The sequence below is a fragment of the Nomascus leucogenys genome, chromosome 2, assembly GCF_006542625.1.
Source record: "Nomascus leucogenys isolate Asia chromosome 2, Asia_NLE_v1, whole genome shotgun sequence".
NCBI lineage: Eukaryota > Metazoa > Chordata > Mammalia > Primates > Hylobatidae > Nomascus > Nomascus leucogenys.
In genome coordinates this window covers 73,693,863-73,713,470 of record NC_044382.1, presented here as the reverse complement: position 1 = coordinate 73,713,470, position 19,608 = coordinate 73,693,863, and the positions used below count along the sequence as shown (strand labels likewise).

The 19,608-nt window shown below is 41.4% G+C and overlaps 1 protein-coding gene across 3 annotated transcripts in view; it reads right to left on the bottom strand.

Annotated features, from left to right (window-relative positions):
- SHCBP1 (SHC binding and spindle associated 1) overlaps positions 1–19,200 on the bottom strand; it is a 36,820-nt gene extending 17,620 nt beyond the window's left edge. Inside the window, exons 1-8 of one of the 3 annotated variants that reach the window (XM_003280400.3) lie at positions 19,084–19,200; positions 16,051–16,215; positions 15,479–15,594; positions 13,790–13,998; positions 6,185–6,277; positions 2,098–2,331; positions 1,849–2,017; positions 1,413–1,533 (exon numbers count right to left, since the gene is read on the bottom strand). In XM_003280400.3, the coding sequence (XP_003280448.1) occupies positions 1,413–1,533; positions 1,849–2,017; positions 2,098–2,331; positions 6,185–6,277; positions 13,790–13,998; positions 15,479–15,594; positions 16,051–16,215; positions 19,084–19,186 (1,210 nt within the window). In that variant the 5' untranslated portion in view covers positions 19,187–19,200. The remainder of the gene's footprint in view (positions 1–1,412; positions 1,534–1,848; positions 2,018–2,097; positions 2,332–6,184; positions 6,278–13,789; positions 13,999–15,478; positions 15,595–16,050; positions 16,216–19,083) is intronic. The other 2 variants (XM_030797620.1, XM_030797622.1) reach the window with 2 other exon arrangements.
- Between the last annotated feature and the right edge of the window lie 408 nt (positions 19,201–19,608).

Genomic DNA, 19,608 nt, shown 5'->3' with positions numbered 1-19,608 from the left:
AATTTCCTCACCAATCTAGGAAGAACTCTTACCTACCATACAAACTATAATATCAGTGTTACTTCCACTATGCCAAAAAATAAAGTGTTTTTATCACAGTGATTTATCTTGCAGATGTGTTATTTATATACACACATCTATTATACATCAAAAATTGGAGAGTAGAAAAGAAAAAAAATTCCACACATAAAATAAAAAAGGGGGTGAGATGATGTACTAGGAACAGGAGAAAACTAAACTTCCAGCCTCAGTTCCATTTAGAAGTACTGACAAGATAAAGAGCATAGCTTAAGCAGTTTCTGAACAGCTGCACAAGTCCCAAAATGATATATGATTTTTTGCATTACAAGCTTCACTGCTAACTCGAAGCTATTTTGGTAAATAGTTGAACAGGTGTAACCAAATTTGACATGTTATGAAAATATACAGGACCAAGATGAATAATTTTAAAGTAACCTAAATTTAGAAATCACTCTAAATGAACAATAAGATTATAACTGTGAAAAAGTTATTTTTTTTTTTAGACAGAGTCTTGCTCTGTCACCCAGGCTGAAGTGTAGAGGTATGATCTTGGCTCATTGCAAGCTCCACCTCCCAGGTTCAAGCGATTGCTCTGCCTCAGCCTCCCGAGTAGCTGGGATTACAGGCGTGCAACAACATGCCCGGCTAATTTTTGTATTTTTAGTACCGACGGGGTTTCACCATGTTAGCCAGACTGGTCTCAAACTCCTGGCCTCAAGTGATCTGCCCACCTTGGCCTCCCAAAGTGCTGGGATTACAGGCGTAAGCCACCACACCCAGCCCAGAAAGTTATTTTTAATAGAATCTTTCAACATTAATCTTTTCTAAAGTATACTTTGGTCAAGACACAAAGTGTAGCATTTGTGACATTCGGCAAGCATTTAGAGAATTAAGATAATTGGTACCAATTTCAAGTTAAATGCCCTTCATTATACCTCTCACGAAAATAAGCTAAGTGTGAAACAAAAAATAAAAAGCCATGCACTAACATATCTGCAACATCTATGAGATAAGAGCAAGCAACAAATTTTTAAAATACTAAAATTTTTAAAAATATTGCTAGGAATTTTTTTTTTAATTCTAGAAATTAGATTTCCTTTCCATAAACCACCTACAATCTGGAAAGTATGCTTCTTCCTAATGGTCTTTTTTCTATATGAGCCTGTGAACATCTCCCCAACATACACACTGCTACAAAGAACCACAGCTCAAGTTGCTGAAACACTGGGTCAACCTCTTTTAAGCTTTCCATGTCCTTAATGTTTCAAGGCAGCTCACTAGAAATCAAATAGGTTCAAATCACATTCTTGGAGTTTCAACAAGATCGATGATTTATTGTCTACTTAAACATATAACGTGTGAGAGTTTGGCTGTGTGTCTTCCATACTCACCTTCCAACTCAATGGAGTCAGCAATGGAGAAAGTGCCATGTACCACATAATGGCCAGGACAAACAATAACAGTGTCACCTTCAAAGCAGGCATTTATAGCAGACAATGGATCACTATGGAACTAGAAAACAATAAGAACACATTTGTAAATATACACTCCAAAACAAGTAATTTGAGTATTACTCTAGGTGCCCTCATGTCTTACTTTGAAAATAGAAGCCAAAAACTGCATATTGAAGCATCTCCTTTGATAGCGCACTGACCTAACACATGCCTGGTAAGTGACTACTGCTGACGAAAGGCAGGGCTCTCACTACTTCCCATGCACAGAAAACCATCTTGGGAAAGCTCCTGTAAATACTTTGTGGGATTTGTGAAAACCTGTGGTGAATCAGAAGAAAAAAAAGCCACCTGGAGTGAGAAACTCTCCGTTTACCTTAATTTCTCTTTCTTCCTCACTAGGCTCCGGGCAAAGCCTGTCTGTGAGCAGGGACCGCAGGAGACCAGCCATCATGGTGGAGGAGACCACATGAGTGATCTTCTGACCGCTGGGACGGACACCCTTTGCTTGGATATTAGAATTCTTCTGATAACCAAACACATACCTTAAAGAAACGAAACAGGCCTATCAGTAAGACAGTGAGTAAGAAAAGATGCTGACTAAGAATTACAAAGACACACATACCTCAACAAAGGATTCTCAATGAGTTTCAGCTTTTGTTTCAGCTGTTCCATCTCTGAATACAATTTTAACCCTTCCACCATGGAGATATTTTCCTGCTCGGAATCAGAGTTACAATTTGACAAACTGCTTCTCAGATTTAAAAATTTCCTGTAACTCTCCTCACATTGAGACAACAGATTGCGGTAGTCAACAATAAGTCCTGATGGAACTCGGTCTTCAAGAATGTCATAATGCCTGAAAGTTTAAAAGCAAAGTGAAATCCACTGCCTTTCAGGCACATTTTCCTATCATTAAAACAGCCCACTGAGCACTCCAAGACCCAGTAAGAAAAGTGTTCTACAGTATATAACTCAGGTGCATGTTAAGTCTTTCTGAATAGCACTATAATAACAATAAGTGGAAGCTGTTGAAAATTTAAAGCACCACTTCCATACTTTCCGGACTAATTTTTCTCCTCTTGAGGAGTTGTTTACTTTTTTTCTTGGATCCAAGCATTTGTGCTTTAGAAACACTGAAAGTTCATGTTGCACAATTTTATTATTTAATAAGAAATTATTTTCTTCTCATATATTAGATTCAAAAGCTTAATAGGAAGGTGGCGGGGGGCAATTTGGGAGTGGGGGTAGGGAGAGCAGTTTCTCAAATTGCTTCACAGCAATGTTTAAGATTACCATATTTTTCATGGATCTGAATATGACTTTAAAAATTTTTTAAAGATTACCATATTTATAGGATCAAAAAGTAGAAATGACTGAAATAATCTAGTCCCTCCTTCCATTTAAAGCACTATGGCACAAAATTATGCTGAATATTCCCTAAGGAAGATTATTAAAGAATTTCAAAAAATAAGCCCTTGAGATTCGGAGGGGGATAAAAAGGTGCCATTACTAAACTAGAGAGTGACTGAAACAAAATAACCTTGTACTGGACAACCATACTGGCACTTCACATGTATTAATTTATAAACTTTCTCAAATATAAAAACAGAATACAGAGTATTTCTAGATGCAATAAAATAATTTGTAAATGCACAATCAAGTTAACAGATATAAGATTAATGGGTTTAAAAATAAAGTAAAATAGGCCGGGCACAGTGGCTCACACCTGTAATCCCAGCACTTTGGGAAGCCAAGGCAGGCAGATCACTTGAGCCCAGGAGTCTGAGGCCAGCCTGGGCAACATGGCAAAACCCTGTCACTACAAAAATACAAAAATGAGCCTGGCGTGATGGCATGCACTTGTAGTCTCAGCTACTTGGGAGGCTGAGGTGGGAGGATGGCTTGAGCCCCAGGGGTCAAGGCTGCTGTGAGATCATGCCACTCACATGATCTTGACACAGTAATTATGCCACTGTACTCCGTACTCCAGCCTGGGCGACAGAGCAAGACCCTGTCTCAAAAAACAAACAAACAAACAGATGCTCAGGGCCCCATCCAGACCAATTAAATGGGTCTCTGGACGTAGAGGGGTATGTTTTTAAGTTCTCTGGGGATGCTAATGTGTAGCCAAGAGTGAGAATGATTGCCTTAAATGATGGTTTTTTTTTTTTAATTTAGTCATGCTCTAAATAAGATAGGGAAAAACAAAAGCAAGATAGAACCATGTCTTAATCAAATTTACATCAGACTATGAACACTTAAACATTTTGAATGAATAAAAAAGAAACTTTTCCCGCTTTTCAAGTAAGTGAATTAGGTGAAGTATGAAAAGCAAGGATTTTGTCTACTTTGGTTAATCCACAACAAACTGAGTGAACAGCTGTGGAAAAAAAAGGGAAAAACAAAAAAATTTAAAAATTTTAAAAATAAAAAAAGAAATTGAGGATGAAACCATGTTCTACTAAGTTGTGAAGATTAAGACTCAAATTTTAAAATAAGTTTCTTAGCATTTCCAGTATCCATGCCCGTTAGCTTATTTCTTTTCATTTCTTTTCATTATATCGATACTTCATAGTCTAGAAGCAATGAAGTAACATTTGTGTCACAGATCCCGAAGTTCTGAAGCAGTGTTGGTTTTTTTCAGACCTCCTTTAGTCATGTATAAGCAGTGTGTTTTGAAGCAGAAAGGAAAAATTTACTGCACAGTACAAAATCCAGACAGTCTGATTTGATCTTGCCTGTTGATAGCCCCACTCCTATCTTAGCCCAGAGACCTTTTTTAAGTCTGCCTACATTTGATAACATTCCAGTCTCTCCATCAAGTACCACCGTGTCTTCTGCATAACTACACACAATTCCTCCCTTATGCCTTCCCATCTGCCAGTGATGTACAAGCTATGCATGTAAGTCATTGCTTGTCATTAGCACATGCAAGGCTATCAAATCAGAATACAATTTTTTTCCAAGTAAAGGCTGAATTCGTCCAATATACGTTACGTTCCCTTATCATATTTCACGTCAATCAAAATCAATCATTTCTTTTTAAGAGGAAGGGTATCAAACCTAGAAAATATTCAAGCTTATTGAAATTTTGGGATTTTATTGAATATGCTATGGAAAAATAGGAAACATACAATGGAAAAACTGGAAAGCCTAAATAGAAATCATAGCCCATTTATGAAGAGCTAAAATCAGACATACATAATTCTAAACCAGGTAGAACTATTAATCAGACTTTCAAAATTTTTTTTTGAGACAAAGTCTTGCTCTGTCATCTAGGCTGGAGTGCAGTGGTTCAATCACAGCTCATTGCAGCTTCAAACTCCTGGACTCAAGCGATCTTCCTGCCTCAGCCTCCCCAGCAGCTGGGACTAGAGGCATGCCCTAACACACCCAGCTAATTTTTTTTTTTTTAGGTTTTGTAGAGGTGGGGTCTCACTATGTTGCCCAGGCTGGTCTCAAACTCCTAGGGTCAAGAGGTCGTCCCGGGCTGGGCACGGTGGCGCAGTCCTGTAATCCCAGCACTTTGGGAGGCAGAGGCGGGCAAATCACTTGAGGTCAGGAGTTCGAGACCAGCCTGGCCAACATGGTGAAACCCCGTCTCTACTAAAAATACAAAAATTAGCTCGGTGTGGTGGCGTGCACCTGTATTCACAGCTAGTCAGGAGGCTGAGGTGGGAGGGACACTTGAGCCCAGGAGATTGAGGCTGCAGTGAGTGAGATCACACCACTGCACTCCAGCCTGGGCAACAGAGTGAGAGCTTGTCTCAAAAAAGTCGTCTTCCTCCTTCGGCCTCCCAAATTACTGGGATTACAGGTGTGAGTCACCATGCCGGGCCTCACATATTTTTTATTTTATTACTATTTACTATTTAAGCCAAGAGAAACTCACTAAATCGACTTGAGTTCCACAAAAATGTAAAGGCTTACAGTCTTATCTTCTCATCTCATCTTTCACATGGGGGAAAAAAAGTCATCTTTCAAACGGGGAAAAAAAAATCATCTTTTACCCGAGAAAAAAATTACCTTCTACAATTATTTTTTTGGAGTGCAAGTTATATTTTATTCTTATTGCAGTATTGCCTATGAAGTTACTGCTTATGAATGCAAGAAAAAATTACTGGTCTTAAAGCACCATCTAGTGGGAAGATAAATGCCACATTTAATAAGGTCATTAAGATTTAAGGCAGGAGGCTGACAAAATATCCTAAGGTAGATCTGTTAGTTCAGCCTGCTGTGTTTCACTACAGAAACTTAGAGTAAAGCCATATACCTTTAAAGTATTCTTTACAAAATTAAAGCCAAAAAGTCTTCTATAATTCAAATAATGTCGCTGTTTTTCAAACAATCGAATTTAACAAAGGGCTTCTTAACCCACTAGCTCAATTGAATTTTATTCAAATTAACAAAACAGTGAGCTACTAATTTAGATGTTCTTGAACTTCCTGCTTTTAGACTCAATTTATAAACACTAAAAGCAGGCTTCTCTGCACTTGTACAAGTTTCATTTAATGACTTGTCAAGGGGTGATACAATTTGTACATCAGTTTATTTCTGTCTATGAGCTCCTGGAAAGAAAATTAGAGAGAGAGAGAGTGAGTGTGTGTGTGTGTGTGTGTGTGTGTGTGTGTGTATCTCACACAGGCAAAATTAAACCATGGGTAACTATTTTTCCAACATGTACAACAAGGTCAGCAATAAATACTTACAATCTTAATCGAGGTTCAACACATCTGACAAAATAATCGTATTCATCCTCCTCTTCTTCATCCCAACTCCTCCAAATGTTTTGGTAGAAAAATCTGAAATGGAACTTAGTATCATTCAAATTCTATCACTGGCTCAAAACATTAGGATTTTGGAGAGGTGAGAGCTAAAGAGTAAATCAAAACAATTCTCATATCTTAGAGAATGCTGCATATTTGCTATGGTTGATAGTCATGAGTCACAAAACATAGAGACCTTTTTTGGATCAACTAAAGAAGAGAAGTTTCTCCACATTGGTTTTATTAGGACTTTTTTATTTTTTTTTTTTTGAGATGGAGTCTCACCCTGTCTCCGCGGCTGGAGTGCAATGGCGTGATCTTGGCTCACCGCAACCTCCGCCTCCTGGGTTCAAGTGATTCTCCTGCCTCAGCCTCCCGAGTAGCTGAGATGGCACCCACCACCACGCCCAGCTAATTTTTTGTATTTTTAGTAGAGCTAGGGATTCACCATGTTGGCCAGGCTGGTCTCAAACTCCTGACCTCGTGATTCACTTATCTCAGACTCTCGAAGTGCTGGGATTACAGGCGTGAGCCACTGCGCCCGGCCAGAACTTTCTTTTTATTGGAATAATTATTTATTGACCACCAGTACCTGGATGGATGGTAGTGCCATTTGTTGAGACAAAAAACACTGAGAGAGAAACAGGTTTGGGGTTGAAAATAACAGAGGAATATACAGCCCAAAGCTCCAGGGAAAGGTCAGGGCTGGAGACATAAACCTGGTAGCTATCAACACATTGACGGTATTAAAGCAATGTATAAGATCACATAAGGACATAATCATAAGGCAGTGGTTCTCAACCCTCATTGTACATTGGAGTCCCCTGGGACACTTTTAAAAATTGATTCCCCTGCAATTCCAGCTACTCAAGAAGCTGAGGCACAAGAATCACTTGAACTGGGAGGCCGAGGCTGCAGTGAAGCGAGATCGTGCCACTGCACTCCAGCCTGGGCAACAGAGTGAGATTCTTTCTCAAAATAAATAAATAAATTTAAAAACAAGAACAATTAGTTCCCTCTCCCAGACCAATCAATCAGAATCTGGTGGGGGTGGGGAAGGTGCAGGGGAATCATCAGCATCCACTTTTCTTTTCTTTTTTTTTTTTGAGACGGAGTCTCGCTCTTGTGACCCAGGCTGGAGTGCAGTGGCGCCATCTTGGCTCACTGCAACCTCCGCCTCCTGGGTTCGAGCAATTCTCCTGCCTCAGCCTCCTGAGTAGCTGGGATTACAGGCATCCACCACCACGCCTGGCTAATTTTTGTACTTTTAGTAGAGAGGCGTTTTGCCATGTTGGCCAGGCTGGTCTCGAACTCCTGACCTTAGGTGATCCCCCCTGCCTCAGTCTCCCAAAGTGCTGGGATTACAGGCATGAGCCACCATGCCCAGCTGTATCCATATTTTTTTAAAGCTCTCCAAGTGATTTAACAAATTTATTATGGAAAATCCTAAACATATACAACAACAGAGAAAATAGTATGATGAATACTATGTATCATGAGGCAGCTTCAACAATTACCAACTCACAATCTTATTTCACCTCTGCCTCACCCAGGCACCCTCTGCTCTCCTCCCCCACCATCTTGATATTGGATTTTTTTTTTTTTTTCAGATGGAGTTTTGCTCTTGTTGCCCAGGCTGGAGTGCAACGGTGTGATCTCGTCTCATGGAACCTCCGGCTCCTGGGTTCAAGTGATTCTCCTGCCTCAGCCTCCCTAGTAGCTCAGATTACAGGCACTCACCACCACGCCCAGCTGATTTTTTGTATTTTTAGTAGAGATAGGGTTTCACTATGTTGGCCAGGCTGGTCTCAAACTGACCTCAGGCAACCCACCCACTTCACTCTCCCAAATATACTGGATTATTTTGAACCAATCTCAGACACATCAGATCATTCACAAATTTTTAGTATGTATCTCTAAAATAAATCTTTATACCAAAAGTTTTAATTCCTTAATATTACCAAATATCTAGTGTTCAAATTCCCCTAATTGTCTCCTGCTGCTCTTTCACAGTTGATTATCAGGCACCAAATGAGGGTCCACTGCTGCCCTTGACTGACACATCTCTTAAATCACTGTTAGCCTACACATTACCTCTCCCTCTTTTTTCCCTTGCAATTTATTGACTAATTTCCCCCACTCTAAATTTTGGTGATTATATCCCCATGCGGTCAATTTTTTTTTTTTTTTTTTTTTTTTTGAGACAGTGTGTTACTCTGCTGCCCAGGCTGGAGTGCAGTAGCATGACCTCGGCTCACTGCAGCCTCCACCTCCTGGGTTCAGGCGATTCTCCTGCCACAGCCTCCTGAGTAGCTGGGATTACAGGCACGCGCTACCACGCCCTGCTAATTTTTGTATTTTTAGCAGAGGTGGGGTTTCGCCATGTTGCCTAGGCTGGTCTTGAACTCCTGGGCTAAAATGATCCGCCCACCTTGGCCTCCCAGAGTGCTACAATTACAGGTGCACCCAGTCCCCATAGGTCATTTAACATGTACTTCATGTTATTTCTAGTAAACCGACAGTAAGATCTACAGACCTGAGGGCCTTCAGGAAGGATTTTTTGCAAGAATACTTCAAGGAAGTATTCTGTCAAGAAGCAGGAAGAGCAGAGCCTCATTCCTGGCCAAAGCCACTGTCTGTGTGGAGTGTGTACATTTTTCCCATGTCCACATGGGTTTTCTCCAGGTACTCTGATTTCCTCCCACATCCCAAAGATGAGCGCATGAGGTGAATTCTGTGTCTACCTTGTCCCAGTCTGAGTGTGGGTGTGTGTGAGTGCACTCTGTGATGAAATGGGCTCCTGTCCACGGCTGGTTCCTGTCTTGCGCCCTGAACTAAGGGAATAGGCTTTGGCCACCTGCAACCCTGAACTGGAATAAGCAGGTTGGAAAGTGAATGAATACAAATTACTGTCAAACAAAAATTCATAAAGTATACAATAATCATACAAATGCACAACAATGAATGCTGTGGCATGAAATCGCTCAGTGAGCCCACCATGTTTGTCATTGTTTTGAACTGGGTGATGGTAGGAGGTGCTCCTTATAATTTCCGCTTTGCAAACATTTATTCCTTGATTTACTCATCACTACAATGACCACTGTCACTCACTGTTTCACCAAAAATTGGAAATTGGGTCAATAATTATCTTGTTTGCATTAATATTTCTTAATGTATGTATAGTTCACATTTATTTCAATGTTTAAGATTAGAATCGTTTGGTGTCTTTATTTAGAAGTTTGATGATGTTTTCATGACAAGAAATATGCTGTAGAAACTTTAACTTTTGTTTATATCAGTCAGCCTATGGTAAAATTGGTTTCATTAACATCGCAGTTTCTAAGAACCTACCGACAACAGTAACTGAGGACTTTACTACAATGCCTGGCCATGTCTTTTTGTGAGGTTAACATTGATCAACAGATACAGGCTGTCAGCCTGATCTACCCTCTGTAAAGTTCTCTTTCCCTAATGGTTGCAGCAGTCATTGATGTTCACTGTCTAGAACCTTTATTTCATTAGTGGTTACAAAATACTGATATTCTATGACTTTCTTCATGTATTGGTTGGAATACTTTTATAAAGAAATTCCTCAGGTGATTCCAAAGTGGTTGGTTCCAAGGTTGATTAGGGAAAAAACAGTAGATGGCCTAGGACTGATCCCTGGGTAACTCTGACATTCTAAAGTTTGAGCATGAGAGGAAAAGCTGGCCAAGATGACTAAGAAAGCAAGCCAGTAAGACACCAGCTGAACAGTGGTGTCCCAGAAGCTGAGAGGAAAGTGTGTGAAGAAGACAGGAATGATCAAATACCTAGATTGTCAAGAGGTCAAGCAAGATGAGATCAGTGAAATGTTGACTGAATACAAGAACATGGAAGTCTTTGAGCATAATTTCAGAGATGAGGTCAGGGTAGAAGTATTACTGAGACGCCAGGAAGTATAGACTGTGATTATATATAACTCTTTCAAGAAGTTCTGCTGTGAAAAGGAAGCACTGAAAATGAAACCAGCCATCTCCTAATTATTGTAGATTGTGCTATTAGTCCCTTCACCCTCTAGTGGAGTCTGTTGTTGTTGTTGTTGTTGTTGTAATGAACTTAAGCATGCCTCTACTCAATTAAAAAAACCTCTGCTGGCTCCCTTTTAGCCCTCAAAAAGAAGTCCTGAACGTGGTACTATAAATAGATTCATAATCTGGCCCTACTGCACCTCTCCTGCCTCAGAGCCGTTGTACATAAACTCTCAATTTCACAAACTCTTTCAAACCTCCATGTAACTTGTTAGCCAAGCTGCCAGAAGTGCCTTCCACCTTTTCCACCTGGTAAGCTTATAGTTCTATTCCATGACTCGGCTCCAATGTCATCCTCACCAGTACCATGCCAAGCATTTACACATCATTCCCATCTGTACCTCCTGCAGCGTTGATTCTTTCAAGCCAGAAATGTGGAAGTCAGCCTTGACTTCTCTCACCTCACTTACATCTTCTCATCTCTGATATCCACTCGACCACCAAGTCCCAGCCATTGTACTTTCTCAGTAAGCCTCCATCCGTCCTCTCTATATCCCCACTCTAGTCCTCTCTCTTGCCTCTTAACTGGTCTCCCAATTCCATCTCCCACCATTTGTTTTCTACACAGAAGCCACAATGAACCCCTGAAAACACAAAGCAGCACTTTAGGGGACTGAGGTGGGAGGACTGCTTGAGCCCAGGAGTTCGAGACCAGCTTGGGCAACACAACGAGACCCCCATCTCTACAGAAAAATTTTGTTAAAAAACTAGCTGAGTAGTGGTGGCACATGCCTATAATCCCAGCTGATCCAGAGGCTGAGGCAAGAGGATGACTTGAGCCCCACAGTTCGAGCCTGCATTCAACCACATGATTGCACCACTGTACTCCAGCCTAGGCAACAGAATAAGACCCTGTTTCCAAAAAAACAAAAACACAAAACACAAAACTAGTCATATTCGCCCAAGAATAAAAATGCTTCAGTGGCTTCCCACTGCTCTTAAAGACAAAAATGACTAACCAGCTAACAAAGCCCCACACTGTCTGGCCCCTGCCAACCTCTCTAATCTCATTTCCTAGGTCTCTCCCAGTACTGTCTGTGTTCCAGCCACGCTGGCCTTTCAGCTCCTTAAACACACTGAGCTCTTAAATATTTTCCCTTCCCCATCCCTGCCTCCCCTTTCACCCAGCTAACCGAAGTTCAAATGTCATTATTCCAGGAAATAACCCTAGAACAGCAACTTGACCTAATCTTAGGACACTCTGTAATTCGTCACAGCACTCACTGCTATTTCCAATCATGCAGACATCTGTGTGTGATTATTTCATCAAGGCTCATCTCCCACCTTTAGATTGACAGCTCCCTGATGATGGTGTGTCTCATGCACCAGACATACCCCACCCTTGACTAAGGACCTGGCACTCAAATATTCATTGAATCAATGAACAAATGAAATCCCTCATAATTTGACCTTCACTGGGCACTGATCCAAATCTCAGCCCTCAAAATGAAGTGTAAATTTAACCAGGCTCCTCTTCAAATAATACTACCAAATAACATTCCAGATACTTATTTTTCTACGAACTTCTATGCCCATAGAGATTAGCTCCCTGATTCCTAATTTCCTAAACTTATCAGTTATCCCTTTATCTTCAAATGCTTCAGTTGACAGATTTTTTTTAATGAGAAAAATAGAAGGGAGTTATTTTGGTTCTGGACAGAAACCGGTTCTTTAGATTCATTCTGCTTGGCCCAATACTGAACATCTAGGGTTAAATGTTCTTGCATACAATTAGAAACTGTCCGTAAGATGTTGGCAGCAGGGCTTGAAACACTCTGCTTCTTTGCAGAGCATTCAAGTTAAGCTCAGCAAAACCACGTTAACTCACTAATGGTATAGAAAATGGAAAGTACTTTTTATACTACAAAACACCAAGCAATATTACTTATATTATGGTAATTATATATTGCTCAGTCTTCTAGTTCCTGAAGGAATATAAGTCTATTTTTAAATAGCTACAGGTAAGCCTTCTTTGGTGAAGATCCAAAATAACTATCTATATCAGGAACTATCCAACAAAAGATTGATCTGAAAAATTGTTTAAATCATACCCACTGATCCAGGTATGGGCTTTCTTTCCCACGGAAGGGACAAGGGGTCCACTTGTGCAGTGGAAATAACAACGGCAAAAAAGGCTCACAGGCAGGAATACATCCCCTAAGGATCCTAGAAGCAGCCTAAGAAAACACTTGCTTTGACAGACATATGCTTGAAAAAAATGTGTATTCATCTTTTAGCAGTATACACACCATGGTATATAACCTTCTTCACTGTCTTTCTCTTCTTCTACTTTCTGTACTCTTGTATTGAAATATACCAACCACAAACCTTAACATCCACAACTTTTAAGTCAGTTTATAAATATAAACAAACCCAATTAAGAATCCCCTACTTTTGTTAACATTTGTGAAAACCAAGTAAAAGATAAACAGGAATTCTTTATACACTTGGCCCTTGAAGAACACAGGTCTGAATTTTGTGGGGTCCACTGATAATTTACAGAGTGTGCCAGCCTCTCCTGCCTCCCTTTCCACCTCTCCTCCACCTGTTTTGCCTCTGCCGCCCCTGAGGCAGCAAGACCAATCTCTCTTCTTCCTCTTCCTCTTCCTCCTCTGGTGAAGATGATGAGGATAAAGACCTTTATGATGATCCACTTCCACTTAATGAGCAGTAAATATATTTTCTCTTCCTTATGAATTTCTTGACATTTCCTTTTTTCTAGCACTTTATTATAAGATAATACACATAACATACAAAATATGTTCTAATCAACTATTTATGTTAATGGTAAGGCTTCTTTTCTGGTCAACAGTAAGCTATTAGTAGTTAAGCGTTGGGGGAGTCAAATGTTATACTCAGATTTTTGACTGTGTAGGGGTGGGGGGAGATAGGCACCCCTAACCCCCACATCATTCAAGAGTCAACTATACTAGTTTTGTCAGCTTTTCTATAAGTTTGAAATTATCATAAAATGATTTAAAACATTTTTAGACCAGGTGCACGGTGGGTCACACCTGTAATCCCAGCACTTTGGGAGGCCAAGGCAGGTGGATCACCTGAGGTCAAGAGTTCGAGACCAACCTGGCCAACATAGTGAAACCTCATCTCTACTAAAAATACAAAAATTAGCGGGACATGGTGGTGCACACCTGTAATCCCAGCTACTCGGGAGGCTGAGGCAGGAGAATTGCTTGAACCCAGGAGGCGGAGGTTGCAGTGAGCTGATATCACGCCACTGCACTCCAGCCTGGACAACAGAGCAAGACTATGTCTCAAAATTAAAAAATAAAAAAAAAGATTTAAAACATTTTTAATTTTTTTAATTTAAAAAAGATTATCCTATCTTTGGATATTTTTAAATATTGCAATGACCAAGTTTACAGTTGAGTTTTAAATCTGGGTCTAACACAGACCAGAATTACTTCATTTCATCCAAAGTTTCTGGCCACAAGATTATTTTTCTCAACTTTTTTCCTACCTGACATGCTCAATTGCAAGGGCTGTCTGGTCAAACACTCCTGAATCATTAAACACCACCCACAGCTCCTGCAGGGGCAACCGATGCTCCTTCAGATCGAGGAGCTCCTTCATGCACTCCATGGTAAAAGTGCTCACTTGAGAGTCACAGAGGTATGGTTCAGCAAGCCTCACCACTGCCTTCAAGGCTGCAAAGTCCACATCTGTGACCTGAAATTTAAAATAATGTGACTTAACACATGGAAATCAAAATTAAGATACACCTATAAGACACTACTGACAACCTGATTTTTTTAAAAGCATACATCATGGGTGGGGAGGCTTTATCCATAATATAAAGGATGAACAAGACAGGCTGCCTCTTACCCTCATGGAGCTTACACTGTAATCAGGGAGATCAACAAACACAATGGTAACCAGTAGGCGACAGAGAATAACTAGCAGGGGTGGGGATCTGGTTCTGCTGAGATGGCCAAGGAAGTCAGCTCTGAGACAGGCTGAGGAGGATGAGAAGGAAGCGGCCATCTGAAGAGCAGGGAAAGCACAGAAGGCCTGTGGCAGAGACAGGCTTGGCAGCTGGAGGAGCAGAAAGGCAGTCCTTCTTGCTGGAGCCAAAGGGAGGAAATGGAGGAGGGGGGCGGTGTGCAGTGGAGCAGCAAGACATGAGGTGAGAAAGAGAGGCAACAAGACCAGGACATGAAGGACATCTGAAGGAGCTTGGATTTTACATGTTTTCTATACAATGAGAAGCCATAAAGCCAATACTAAGCCCTTGGTAAAGACAATGCATTAGGAGTTTTAAGCAGAGAAATGGCATGCTTCTGTTTTAAAACAATGACTTTCATTGTTTTCGGAGAACTGATTGGCAGGGGGGGCACTATCATAACCAAATGAATAGGCCTGAACTTCAACCAAAACATATTAGCCCAATCCAAAATTTTAAAACTCACAAGCAATAGCTGCAATCCACTGCCTCGTACATAATCACTGTAGTATGTGATGCCATTTTCTAAGGGAGCTGCAGCAACAACTTGTATTCACACTCCCTGGTTTGACATTTTAGTTTACTAGGGCTTTTTGTGGTCAGTTAACAAACACTGAGAAAAATTCAAAGCTGTAATTAGAATGCAAATGTAATGTAAAAGGCCTAGTCAGAAGAAGAATAAGACTGTTTTTACATTCTGCAATGGGACACACTGTCAAGAGATTAACCACATATAAACAAATTTGCTAGGCAAAAACTGGGCTAGTTTAAAAATGCCTCTCAGCGGAGGTTGCAGTGAGCCAAGATCATCCCACTGCACTCCAGCCTGAGCAACACAGTGAGACTTCATCTTAAAATAAATAAATAAATAAAAATGCCTCTTAAGTCTGAGCTGCTTAACGAATTACAATTAAGAAGTTAAAAGCTTTTTTGAAACCATTACCTTCATAATTAGGCCTAATTTTTTAAGTGATCTCAAATACCTTCTTTTAATTAATTTAAACCAGTTTAATTTCCTGGTAACAACTCCTCAGTTGCCTTTAAAATTTGCAGAACACTTCCTACAACATGGCAATTAGATGTGAAAAACATGCTATTTGAATCAGCTCATAAACTTTAATTAAAAATAAGCACTTTGGATATAACAGTCTGAAGTAAAGTGCTTATAGCAAGAGACAAAGGTCTTAACAACAAAATTAACCTTACCTCAACCAGCACCTTGAACACGTTAGTGTGCCAGACTGCCCGCCATCCAGATGGCTCAAGGACCTTCTCCAAGAACTCAGCTGTGAATTCCTGTACCTCAGAGGCCTTGCAGTCAGCTACAAACAAATTAAACACAGGAAGAATTAAGAATGCATAAATCAGAGGGAAGTTAATAAATCCACTTTCTCAGAAACAACTGGCAATCTGAGGGACTGAAACAGATAATCTACTTGTAAACTAAAAAGATAAAAGATGCAAAAAACCAGCCAGGCAGTGGCTCATGCCTGTAATCCCAGCACTTTAGGAGGCCGAGGCAGGCGGATCACCTGAGGTCAGGAGTTCGAGACCAGCCTGACGAAAATGGAGAAACCCCATCTCTAGTAAAAATACAAAATTATCTGGTGTCGTGGCGCATGCCTGTAATCCCAGCTACTACGGAGGCTGAGGCAGGAGAATCGCTTGAACCCGGGAGGCGGAGGCTGTGGTGAGCCGAGATCACACCATTGCACTCCAGCCTGGACAACAAGAGCAAAACTCCATCTCAAAAAAAAAAAGGTAAAAAACCTACTCACCTAAAATGTAATCTTGATAGGCTCTGAATCGCTCATAGAACAAAAGTTGATTTGTTTGGAAAATTTCTGGGAAAAAGGTTTTTCCTTCTGGCATAAAACTTTGTAAACTAGAACCTGGCTTATCACGGTAGCTACAATCACTGCATGAATCTTCTTGGAACAAACCTAAAAAAAAAAAGCAAAAATAAGCAAGCTCCAGTGCCTTATTTGAATGCTTCTATTTTCATACCCTTGCATAGAAATCCCAAATAAAATACAAACAAGAATTTGAATATGAATAGTCTACTTACCTCTACCATTGTGAGAAGAAACTAGTTTTCCAAACTTAAAAATATTTCAAAATCCAAATTCTACTTCAAAACAGTAAGAGCTTAAGATCTTTCACAGTTAGATTTTTGTTGTTGTTCTGTGAGGTTTTTGGGGGAAGCAGAAGGCTGTTTTTGTTTTTGTTTTAGAAACGGTCTCACTCTGTCACCTAGGCTGGAGTGCAGTGGTGCGATCATAGCTCACCACAACCTCAAACTCCTGGACTCAAGCTACCCTCCTGTTTCAGCCTCCTGAGTAGCTAGGACTATAGACATGCACCACCACATCCAGCTGGAAGACAGTTGATTTTTAATTCAGTGGAAATCACTCAAGTTCTGCAAAGCATACAGCCTGTGATTCACACTACAGTTAGCAAGTGATAATAATCAAGTATCTTAGTTATTTATTTTCCAAAGCAATTCCATAAAGCTCCTTTAAGAAAGGGAGCTGACTTCCTCTCAGATGGGTTAAACCCTCCCTTTATTTCCTACAATATCAGTCTGTCAATTGCCCCTCAATAAACAGGGATGAGAGTCTTAATAATCCATAAGGTTTACTTCAGTAAGGTTATTAAATTCCTCCTCACTAATTTCAATGACTGTCTAAGGAAAAGATCAGAAAATGCAAATCACATTAGGTTTCAGCTGTATATAATGTTTCATAAGGTATGATTCAGTCAGTGGCATATCTAATTATGTGTAATAAGATGTTTTTAATAAATGAAACCACTACTAAATAAGCAATGCTAAAAAGGGTACATTTAGAATGCAGAGTAGTTTCCAGAGGTGGTTTCAGGGAAGGTATCTGAGCTGTTAGCAGATACCTTTTCTCTCCCTCCCCCTTGATTTTCTCCTTCCCTTTCCCCCTTCCTTCCATTTCTTTGTCCCTGTTCAGGTCACCAGAAGTACTTGACCCACAGATGACTAAAGTGTACTCAAGAGTCTACTGCTCACAAACACTGATGCACATGAGCCTTAGATGGCATCAGTACCTTACTGGTTATGTGACAATGCCTCAGCTTCCTCGCCTATAAAGGGAAGATAATAGTACATCTACTTCAATTAAGAAGATTAATTATTTGTTAATAATTTACAACAGTGCCTATTACATAGTGTATATGTTTGTTAAAGAAATAGTAGTACTTCAGCACCACTTTTTTTTTTCCAGCACCATTCTTTATAGCTTTATGGCTATAATTAACATATAGAAGTTATATACATTTAAAGTGTATAACATGATGGCCAGGCGCAGTGGCTCACACCTGTAATCTCAGCACTTTAGGAGGCCAAGATGGGAGGATTACCTGAGGTCAGGAGCTCCACACCAGCCTGGCCAACAGGGTGAAACCCCATCTCTACTAAAAATACAAAAATTAGCCGGGTGTGGTGGCAGGTGCCTGTAATCCCAGCTACTTGGGAGGCTGAGGCAGGAGAATCACTTGAACCCGGGAGGCAGAGGTTGCAGTGAGCCAAGATTGTGTGCCACTGCACTCCAGCCTGGGCAACAGAGTGAGACTCTGCCTCAAAAAAAATAAAATCAAATTAAAAATAAAGTGTGTAACATGATATTTTAATATACCTATACATTATGAAATTATTACCACAGTAAAGTGAATTAATATTTCCATCACCTCGCATAGTCACCTTTTGTGTGTGTGTGGTCTGAACACTTATGATCTACTCTGTTAGCAAATTTCAAGTACAAAATTTGCGGCGCATTGCACCATCACGTCATTGCCTATTAATACTGTAATAATAATACAGTATTATTAACTATAGTCACCATGCTGTATGTACATCAGATCCCCAGAACTATTCATGCTGCATAACTGCAACTTTGGACCTTTTGACCAGCATCTCCCCATTCCCCCCACCAACTGGCAACTACCACTCTACTCTCTTTCTGAAACTTCCTCTTTTTTAGATTCCCAATATAAGCGATGTCATGCAGTATTTATTTTTGCAGCCACTTTAAAAACTTTTATTTCACTTCAACTTCACCACAAGTACAACCATTGGCATAGTCTTCCAGATGGGAAAACTGAAGCCAAGTGACTTTTGCCAGTTGGAGAGGTGGGTTAATAGTGGAATTGTCACACTTAATGTTTTCTCACTTTGTTGGGACTCTCTGCTAACACCGAAAGTGTTAACGTAAAAACATGAACCAGCTTAAAATACCAGAAAAAAAAAATAGAAATGAAACTCTATGAGGAGGAAGAAAGGGCAGAGAACTAGGAGATCCCGGTTCTATTTCTGGACTCTGGCCCAAGTTCGCGCTCCTCACTTTGGACACGTCACTACCCTCCGTGCACAGGACAGCCATCTAGGCCAAGGGTTCAAGCTTTCCTCTTCTTCGGAAAAGGGAAGTGTGGTTCGTGATCTCCTTTGAGACGCAAATGAAAAAGACGACCCCTTGAGCAACAGTTCCCGCAAAACCCATCCAGCTTGGGAATTCCTGGCCCAATCCAGCTCCCTCCAATCTCGGGACGGGCTGAGGCCAGAGAGTGCAGGGAGATGGGGAGATGCGGATAGGGAAGAGAGGAAGTCCCCCACCCCTGGGTACCGCCCGACTTTGAGGTCCCGTCACTGGGTCCCGGCAGCGCACCGCCGTTCCCGCCACCCTGGACAGAGGGTCCGGGAGGCCCGCGACCCAGGCGCCCACCTAGGGTCCCGACGCCCCAGGCCTCCGCTCAGAGGCGGCTCCTCGGGCCCGGCACGGAGAGCTCACCTTTCTCCAGAGACGCCGGCTCCTGCTCGACCGCCCAGCCCGTGCGCTCCGGCGCCATGGCCGCTGCCTCCAGACCGCTGCCCGTCGGCGACCAGTCAGCCATTTCGAATTTCCGCGGACGGCCGCCCAGGCAACGACGTGATGACGCAGGCTCTGCTGATTTGATAGTCGGGCCGAGGCCGTGGACCAATTAGAGTCCGGCCCCGCTCCAGCCCCCACCAACACCGCCGCCGCGCCCCAGGCTGACGCTGTTGTTCAAGTGCCCGGCCTTTGCTTTTCTAGGATGAACTTGAAGAAGGTCGAATTGGGACATAATTTGGAATGATTTTCGAAAAAAACGAACGAGCGGCCGGGCGCGGTGGCTCACGCTTGTAATCCCAGCACTTTGGGAGGCCGAGGCGGGCGGATCACGAGGTCAGGAGATCGAGACCACGGTGAAACCCCGTCTCTACTAAAAATACAAAAAAAAATTAGCCGGGCGTGGTGGCGAGCGCCTGTAGTCCCAGCTACTCGGAGAGACTGAGG